This window comes from Elephantulus edwardii, unplaced genomic scaffold (assembly GCF_000299155.1).
Source record: "Elephantulus edwardii isolate Elephantulus edwardi_28Jun2011 unplaced genomic scaffold, EleEdw1.0 scaffold00153, whole genome shotgun sequence".
NCBI classification, from domain to species: Eukaryota; Metazoa; Chordata; class Mammalia; order Macroscelidea; family Macroscelididae; genus Elephantulus; species Elephantulus edwardii.
The window spans coordinates 6,191,981-6,202,221 of record NW_006399903.1 but is presented as its reverse complement, the minus strand read 5'-3'; the positions used below and the strand labels follow the sequence as shown (position 1 = coordinate 6,202,221).

General features: G+C 43.9%; 1 protein-coding gene across 1 annotated transcript in view; it reads left to right on the top strand.

Annotated features, from left to right (window-relative positions):
• FAM134B (family with sequence similarity 134, member B) overlaps positions 1–10,241 on the top strand; it is a 208,669-nt gene that overhangs the window by 45,758 nt on the left and 152,670 nt on the right. Inside the window, exon 2 of the mRNA XM_006895012.1 lies at positions 2,340–2,446. Coding sequence (XP_006895074.1) covers positions 2,407–2,446 — 40 coding nt within the window. The 5' untranslated portion in view covers positions 2,340–2,406. The remainder of the gene's footprint in view (positions 1–2,339; positions 2,447–10,241) is intronic.

Sequence of the window (10,241 nt, the reverse complement as noted above, 5' to 3'; positions counted from 1 at the left end):
CCCCCGCATCCCTCCCACCACCCCGAGCAACCTTAATTCTGGACTCTTGTGATAACCACAATACCCAATCATATATCGTTTTTAAATTATTCTCTCCCTCATCTGTTACATGTGTGACAGGCACTGTGTCAGTCCATCTCGTTGAGGGTCTTCTTCTCTCTCTCTGCCCCCTCCACCTTTCCCGGCATGATGTCTTTTTCCAAGGACTGACCCTTCCTGACAAGATGCCCGTAATATGTGAGGCAAAGTTCACCACCCTTGCCTCTGAGGAGCTCTCTGACAACACAGCCTTCAGATGATGAAGAGGGCACATCACAGATGATGAAGAGGGCACAGAACAGGTCAAGTGCGACTCACAGCAACCCAGTGACCGACAGGTCTGAGCCCTGCCCTGTTCTGTGCCCTCTTCATCATCTCTGACACCCCTGAGCCCACTGCTGCAGTCACTGTGCCCGCCCATGTTGCCAAGAATCTTCACCTTTCCAAGCATTATGGCCCTCTCCTGTTACTATTTTTTTCTTTAAATACCAATTAAAGTCCTAAGTAACATATACCAAGACCGTTTGATATTTAGAAATTCCTTCTTTGGTGGAGAGTCTGCTCAGTCAGGTTTTTTAGGCACTCTTGGAATTTTAGCTCCAGTTGTCAAGTTGCCTGAACTGTCCAATCAGGAATGTGTCTCCCGTGGCTGGAAATAGGAACCTAGGTTCTGCATCCCATAAGCTGTTTGGGTCTGTGTGTCTACGTGATGATGGTAGGAAATCTGTTCTCTCAAGTTAACCCAGATTTCAGCACCATAAATACTAGCCTGAAGTCAGTGCTCTGGCTCTCCCTTCTCACATAGGCAAAAGGAATGCCAGGAAGAAAAGGACTAGAGGAGGGGACAGTCGCCAAGGACCCAGGAACAGGCTGTATCTCTATAGTCAACAACTTCTACTCTTCAGTTGTTCAGAGGGTTTTTGAAGGCCTGTTAACTTTGGAAGCGGATGGTCAGTCCTTCTTCCTTGTCTATCTTTAATTTGGAAGCCCAGCCTTTAGTACAATACCTGACAGAAAAGCATTTCACCTAAAAAAGCTGATGAAAGATTCTTCCCCTCAAAGATAAATTCAGTGGTCCCACCCACACTGGTAGCACAGTGTACAGCAGACATTGTTGTTGTTTGCTGTTGTTATGTGCCATCGAGTCACTTGCGACTCATAGCGACCCTATGTACAAGAGGTCCAAATGCTTTTCTATCCTGTTCCAACCTAGCCATCTCAAACACACTTATTCCCACTGCTCCACTCACAGAATCGATCCATCTCATCGAAGGTCTTCCTCTCCTTTGCTGCCCCTCCACTCTCCCAAACATGGTGTCCCTCTCCAAGGACCAGTCCCTCCTTGCAACATGTCCAAAATATGTCAGATGAAGCTTCAGAATCCTTGACTCCAAAGGGCCTTCCGCCTTCATCCTCTCCAGGACAAACCTGTTTGTTCTCCTAGCAGTCCGTAGTATATTCAGCACTCTTCTCCAGCACCACAGCTCAAAGGCATCAATTCTCTTTCTACCATCCCTATTCACTGTCCAACTCTCTGATGCATAGCATGTAATTGCAAAGACTACAGCCCAGATCAGGCGCACCTTAGTCTCCACTCTGACGTCATTGCTCTTCAGTACTCTTGCGAGGTCCTGCACATGGAATATTAAAGTGCAGTCAACCTGCACTTTTTATTAAAGCATAGGGGCAAAGAAGAAAAAGACAACGAGGGAGAAGTGGTAAAAAAGTAAAGATAGATTTATTAGAAAGTTACATCCCAAAGTACAGGTCTCCCGCCTTAAAGGAGATAAGGAGGAGAGGCCCTGTCCTGCTGTCCTTAAACAACTGGGGGCTGGAAGAGTCTGACTAACGATGATGACATAAAACCAACCTGGACGTAAGAGGATACGAGGGCAGTGTGGTCAGAGCACCGCGCAGACATGGCGCTAACCCTGCCCCTGCTCCCCCAGCTCTGCCTCACCAGTGGGTCCCAGCTCCGTTCCAGGCCGGATCTGTTCTCCATCTGGTCGTGGAGGAGGCTGCCGTGTGGGTGGTGTCCGGGCCACTCTTGAGATAGCAGCTCCTCCATCCCCATGTGAGCTTACAGCCAGATGCCCACCTCTGAAACACACGTGACTCAAGTGTTTTCATCCTCCTGACATCCCTGTCTGTCCAGTAGCTTTCCTGTGGTCATGCGAGGGGATTTTTTTAAAAGTGAAAGAATTCCTGAATGCCTTTTGGTTTTATTGGAGGAACAAAATCTTCAAAGGACAGAAAGGAAATCCTTGATGGCCGGGTAATGTGTCTGTTTTCTCTCCTAGGTTCCTGGCTTTGACCCCGTGGAGAGTGTATCATCTGATCTCAGTCACGATACTGGGCCGCGTTATTATGCAGATAATAAAGGAGATGGTTTTGTCGAGGACAAGAGGTAAGGAAACATGATGATTATTTTCTTTTATGGTACTTGATTCGCTAGATCTGAAAGGCTGATGTTTGTGAAAGTGTACTGACCACTTTATTTGTTGAAAGGGGTGAGATGATAGATTGTACAGGTACTGACTGGGTTATTATCAATACATTAACTGCTCTGGTGGCCTAGTGGCAAGAAGCTATGCTACAATCCCAAAGGCACACAGTTCAAGGCTGCCAGCTGCTCTGTGGGAGAAGGATGGACAGTCTCCTCCCATGTGATTAACTGCCTTTGAAAACCTGCTGGAGGGTCAGCTCTGGGTTGGTTCTGACGACGCTACACAAGTCTGGTAAAGGAAGAAGCAGGATGGGAAAGGCTCTGTTGTTTGTAGGGTCAACTTGATGACATCTAGCAACAGTTAACAGCCTAGTGGAGAGAGCAGTCACTGGAGTCGTCGCGCTTGGTAAAGGGAAGAGTTGGCAGAAAATACAGGATCTTTAGTGAGATGGACAGACAGGGTGACAGCAACAGTGTAGCAGTGATTGAGAGGATGCTGTACCTGGACAACATTCTGTTCTGTTGTCATAGTAACTGTGGGAGTGAGCTTGAGCGTATCAGAAATCATGAGGACGGCACAGGCTTAGGACAAGTTCATATCTGTTGTTCACAGGGTTGCAATGAGTTGTAATAGATTCAGTGACACCTGACAGCAGCAGCAATAGCATGAGTTGGAGTTGACGCCCTAACACCTAGTAGCAGTTGATGCTGTCCCTGGTCATATCTGCAGCTGCTGGGCACAAGACTGGGTGCTGTTTCCTCTTTGACTGAGTGTTGCTTTAAATATCATATTGATGTTCAAGTAGGGTGTGGTTACCTCTCACATCCTAATGGTGAGGTTACAGGTAAGACTGGATTCCACCTCAGCATCAAGGAAATAGAAACTCTTCTAGACCAAAAGGCAACATCAGGATATTCAGAGAAATGACGGAGGTTGTTAAGGGTTTCATTTTATTTGAATCCACAGTTAACACTCATAGTCAGGAAATCAGAAGATGTGTTTCATTGGGCAGATCGGCTGCCAAGGGCCTCTTTAAAATGCTTTTTGAATACCTTTAGTGGTTTGAAGTAATTGATTCACTGAACATCCCATGGACGGTGAAGAGAATGGTGCAGCTGGAGTGCTCTTTTGAGGCAAGAATGATTAGGCTTCACCGCACATACTTCGGGCATGTTTCTGGAGGGACTACTCCTTGGAGAGGGACGTGATGCTGGGAAGGGTGGAGGGTCAGTGAAGGAGAGGAAGACCCTCAACCAGGTGGATTGACATGGTGACTGCTGCAATGGGCTTTAGTGTGTCAGGAAGTGTGAGGATGGCGCAGGATAGAACAGGGTTCAGATCTTTAGTTCATAGGGTTGCTATGAGTTGTACTCAACTCAACGACACCTAACAACAACAACAACAGCAATGTCCTGAAAAGGTGAACAAGCTTGTTTTTATGTAGTTACTGTTTTTCATCTGTCACAATAACGTCCAGTCTTGTGTACCTTGCTGGCTGCTCTGATGCTGGACTCTCTCCCACCGGTGTTCAGTACCAGTGGGTCACCTCTGGTGGGCAAGTTTCAATGCCATTTCCCGATTAAGGCCAACTCAGAAGGAGAACTGACCAATTACCTGACATAGTGGGTCTCTGAAAACCTGACAAACAATAGAAAAACACTATTAGACGTAGTTGACTAGAGGTAGACCTTTTAGAGTGGAAACACTAAAATAATGAGAAGAAATCGCTATAGACATCCACTAATAATTGGAACACGCAATATACAAAGTATGACTCTAGGAAAATTGGGAGTTGAGGCTCAGTTGGCCTAGTGGACAGAGAGTGATGCTACCAAGTCAAAGGTGGGTGATTTTAATCCGCAGCCCTCAGGCCTGGTTTTAATTGGTTTTGGTCAAACATTCTTCTAAGTGTAGCACTGGTTTGTCCATTTGCTGTACAGAGGTAACTCGTGGTTGCTGTGCTGCTGAACACTGTGACACTGATGTGTCAAATGTGATAATGGTTACCCTTGGTGGAGCTCCCCTGTTAAAAAAAGGTTGAAAGCAGGAGTGGCATTCACTTCTGAAATAGCTTGTCTTCAGAAACCCTATGAACTTGGAGAAATGATGAAAGTTATACAAGTGTTTAGGTCTTCATTCACAGGGTCACTATGAGTTGTCTATGATTTAATGACAGCAACAACAACAACAACTAGTAACACGTGTATGGGAACCTAAGGTGCAGAAAGAGGTGGGAGCAGAAGGGTGTGGATGAGTAGGGGCGAAACCACAGTGTTGCAAAGTTTGGTGGGTGGAGGGAGAGGGGGAAGGAAATGGGAAGGATCCAGATGGAAAGACAGGATAATGATGGGTGTAAGGTCCGATGGTGGTTAATTTTATAAAACATGATGGGTGAGAATGATTGTATGAAACATAATATGAATGAAGAATAATGTGAAATACAATGTATACAAACTTTTTAAGCAAACCAATAAAAAAAATTAAAAATGAAATGGAACATATAAAGATGGACATTCTAGGCTTTCACGAGCTAAGATAGACTTGCATTGGCCTCTTTGAATATGACAATCGTATGACCTACTACGCTTGGGGTGAAAAATTATGGAAGAATGGGTGGAGTTGGGTTAATAGTAAACAAGACAAACTCAAGATCAAGTTCAGTGCTGTGACAGAATATTATCCACACCCATACAAGGAAGACCTGCTAATACAAGTGTTATTCAAATATACACACCTACAACTAAAGCCAAAGATGAAGAAATTGAGGATTGTGCTCATGTGAAACCAAGAAGGTGCTCTGTAAACGGGGCAAGGGAACACTGGCATGGTTTAAAATTAAGACAGGTGTGTGTCGAGGTTGTGTCCTTCTCCATCCCTGCTCAGTCTGTTTGCTCAGCAAATCATTCAAGAAGATGAAGTTTATGAGGACGAACGTGGCATCTGGATCAGAGGAAGACTCATCAACAACCTGCATTATGCAGATGACACAACCTTGCTTGCTGCAGAAGATCAAAGAGTATAGGCTTCAATATGGATTATATCTCAACATCAAGAAGACAAAAATCTTCACCACGGGATTGGTAGGCAACATTATGATAGATGAGAAAAAGTCTGTAGATGTTAGTGATTTCATCTCACTGAATCTATAGTCAACAACCTTAGAATCAGCATTCAGTAAATCAGAAGATATATTACATTGGGAAAGTCTGCAGGGAGGAACCTCTCCAAAGTGGTGGAGATGTCACTTCAAAGACTAAGGTGCTCCTGATCCAAGCCATGGTCTTTCCATTTACTTGTTATGCATCTGAGAGTTGGTCAGTGAATTAAGAGGACAGAAGAATGCCTTTGAGTTGTGGTGTTAAAGAAAGTACTGAATATCTCATGGACTGCCAAGAAAAACAAACAGATAAGAACTGGAGAGGTATGTGATGGATGGTGTAACACTGGATCACATTTCTGGGGCATGCTGTTGGAAGTGACCAGTTCTTGGAGTAGGACATCATGCACAGAAAAGTGGAAGGTCAGTGAAGAAGGGGAAGAGCCTCAATGAGATGGAGTGACACAGTGACTGTAACAATAAGCTTAAATACATCAGAGCTGATGAGGATGGCAAAGGGTGAGGCAGCATTAAAGTCTATTTTATTTTTTGTAGAAAAGCTATGAGTTATAGTCGACTTGATTGCCCCTAATAACACTAATGTCTTCTTATTGTTCATATTGTAACAATATGATGTATAATACATCTTGATTATATATGAAGACATACTGTTTTCTTGAGGTTGAGATGCAATCCTCCTTGTAGGCTACAGTGTTTAACTTTCTTCAAATGGTTCAAGTGAGCCTTACTTTCAACTTGTGAGGTTGTGTCATCTTTATAATGTAGCATGTTGATAAGTCTTTTGTCAATCACTATGCCATGTTTAACTGTGTGGATCCTAATATTGAGAAGAATGGGAATTCCAGAACACTTGATTGTGCCAATGTGAAACCTAGACCAAGAGGCTGTTGTGGGAACAGAGTAAGGGAGCACTGACTACATTGTTTAAAAGTAGGAAAGGTGTGTGTGTGAGGGTTGTATTCTCTCTCCATACCTGTTCAATCTGTATGCTGAGTAAATTATTCGAGAAGTTGGACTCTATGAAGAAAAATGTGGTATCAGGATTGGAAAAAGACTCGTCCATAGCCTTCGTTATGCAGATGATACCACCTTGTTTCCTGAAAATGAGGAGGGCTTGAAGCACTTGTTACAGAAGTTCAAAGAATACAGCCTTCAATATTGATTGCATCTTAATGTTAAGAAAACACAAATTCTTACTACTGAACCAATAGGCAACATCATGATAAGATGAAACATCATGAAAAGACTGAAACTGTCAATAACTTAATCTTATTTGGATCGACAGTCATCACACTTGGTATGAGGAGTCAGGAAATCATTTTGCACTGGGAAAGTCTGCAGTTAGGGACCTCGCCAAGTTATTAAGGATCATTGATAATCAGTTTGAGTACTAAAGTGTGTCTGATTCATGAAGGTCTTTCTGATCACTTGCTATGTATTTGAAAGCTGGATAATGACTAGGGATGATAGAAAGAGAATTGATGCCTTTGAGCTGTGGTGTTGGAGAAGAGTTACTGAACATCCCATGGGCTGCCAAAAGAACAAACAAATGTCTTGGAGAAAATGCAGCCAGAGTGCTGTTTGGAGGCAAAGATTGCAAAGCTTCCCCTCTTTGCCAGGAGAGGCTGTTTCTTGGAGAGGCACATCATGCTTGGAAAGGCAGAGGGTCAGCAAAGGAGAGGAAGACCCTCAACCACGTGGATTGACACAATGCTGTGAGGGGCTCTGCTGTATCAGGAAGTATGAGGATAGCACAGGACAGGACAAGGTTCAGATCTGTTCTTCACACAGTCTGTATTAGTTGTACTTGACTCAACAGCATGTAACAACTAGGCCTTAAGAACTACAGCAATTGGTCTCTATTCATATAGTGTATAAGAGAGTGAAAGAGTCAGAAATAGAAAGTGTATGTGAAATGTGTGTGCCAGCATGCCTGCCTTCACCTTGAGACCAGATAAACTGGGTAGTGCAAAGTTGCCTGTACTGGATATTCTGATTTTTAAAAACAGCCTAGAAGAGTCTTGATCAAAAGAGTGGAAAATGTAGAGCAGAATTTAAAATTCTCATACGCTTTAGACTTTCTGGAGCCATAAAGGATAGATGAGCCCCTGAAACAATTGCTGTGGGATCATATTTGAACCCAAAACCAAGGCCATCCCTTTCGGTGTTCTTGAAACCAACCAATAGTTGAGCCTAGTTAGTAGAGATTGTCTTGATTTAACTCTGTGGATCAAAGAGACAACAATGATCTCATGTACAGAGTTGTGTGAGGTTACTGTACAAGCCTCAAGTGGAAGTGCTTGTGACTACAAAAAGTCCTGTCTGGTCAGTCTGACACATAACCCGCCTGGCATTCACGTGCCCTGTAGACGTGCTGAATTCCTGTGGCACAGCCTGTGCTGGTTCTGGGCTTCCTGTGGAGACCAGACTCCCCCCTGCTTCTCTGCACAAATATGCTCTCACGCCCCTCTGTTCTCAGAGCTTATCAAATGCCCGCCCTTCTCTGGAAGGCAGTTTGGTGCTTCCTCAAAAGGCTGAACATAGAAATTCCATATGACCCAGCTATTCCACTGTTTGGAATATACCCTGAGAAAATGAGAACTGAGGCACGGATAGAGACTTGTGTATCAGTGTTCATAGCAGCATTATTCACTATCGTAAGAACATAGAAACAGCCCAAATGTTCAACCACAATCGAATGGATTGAGAAATGATGGTACATTCACACAATGGAATACGATGCAGCACGCAGGAGCAATGATTTTATAAAACAAAACCTAACATGGAATTTGACACAAATTCCAAGGAATCTGGAATGAGGAGAGGAAGACCCTCAACCAGGTGGATTGATACGGTGACTACTGAGATGGGCTCTTGTGTGTCAGGAAGTGTGAGGATGGTGCAGGATAGAACAGGGTTCAGATATTTTGTTCATAGGGTCACTATGAGTGGTGCTCAACTCAGCAGTGCCTTATAATAACAGTCACCACCACCCAAGTTATTGGTAGGGCCTGGAGAGCATTATACTAAGTGAACTAACTCAGTCCATAAGAACAAATATTGTTTAAGACCATTATTATAGAACGTGTATGAGGATCCAAGGGGTGGGGCGGGGGGTAAGAGGGAGCAGAGGACTGAGGATGGGTGGCGGGTAATCATAGGGTCGCACAGTTTGATGAGAGGAGGGAGTGAGGGGTGAAGGAAACGGGAAAGATCCAGTGTGCAAAACAAAGTATATGAACTTTATAAATAAACCAGTAATTTATTTTTTTAAAGCCCATCCTTCTCTCAGAGTTTTAACCAGATCGCATTGCTCTAAAAAATTAGCATACTTTCTGCCTCACACAGGAGGGAGGAGACACAGGTGTGGGTACTGGGTGGCTTGTCCTTTCTTCACCGCCTGCACCCTCCTGTGACTGCGACTGAGCACTGCTGCCAGCCACAGCCTCCTTTCAGAGAATCTCTCAGAATAAAGCCCCATTGGAGTCGTGGAAATAGTTGGCAGAAACCCTGCCTCTGCAGGGCTTTCAGTCCAGGGAGCTGCCGGGATGAAGTGAACCCCGGGAGGTGCCGACTTGGGCCAGGCTAGACCCAGAAGCAGTTAAACTGACGCCTCAGCTTCAGTGATTCCTTGGCTTATGACCACCGTCCAAGCAAGGCCAGGGGCAGGTCTGTAACTGTCCATCTCTCATGATTTCATAATTTTCCATAACATTTTTGGCTAAAGATATTAGAGTTCTATCATTAAGAATGCACTTCTTAAAAAAACAGAATGCACTTCTACCGAGTGTATTCAAATTCTCTAGGAAGAAAAAAACAGAGTGTGGAGAGAGGAAGAGAAGAAAAGGAGAGAATTTACTTTTTAAAAAAAATATTTTGCATTGATTTGCTTACAAATTTCATATACATTGTGTTTCACACTATTCTTCATTTACATTTTGCTTCATACAATCATTCTTTCATTATTCATTATGTTTTATAACATTAATCACTATTGGACTCTGCCCACCATTGCACTGTATTTTCAGGTTCGTGTTGGATCTTTCCCATTTCCTTTACCCCCTCCCTCTACTCAAATTGTGCAGTCCTGTGACTTCACCCCTACACATCCTCACGCCTCCATTCCTACCCCTTCCCCCCTCGTGTCCCCATACATGTTTTACTGAAAATTGTGGTTTATTCACAGATTGGATTACCTACCATGCAGCACTCAGGAGCAATGATTTAGAAAAAGTGCTACATAACTTGAGAGAGAATGGAGAGCATTATGCTGAGTGAACTAACTCAGTCTTATAAGGACAAATATTGCATAAGAGAATTTAAGAAATTGACTGACCCAGTGAGGGGCTGGCAGGCCCACCATTTGTAGGTTAGGCAGGCTGGAAACCATAGCAGCACATCTGTGTGATAATATTGAGACAGAATCCTCTTTTTAATGGCTCAGTAATATCATAGTATGTTGTTGTTGTTGTTGTTGTTATGTGCCGTCGAGTCGACTGCGACTCATAGCGACCCTATGTACAACAGCCCTAAACTCCACTCTGTCCTCTGCCAATCGCACTGTCTCTGACACTACCATCCCAATTCTCCCAGTAACTGAATCAATCCACCTCATAGAGGGCCTTCCTCTCCTGCGC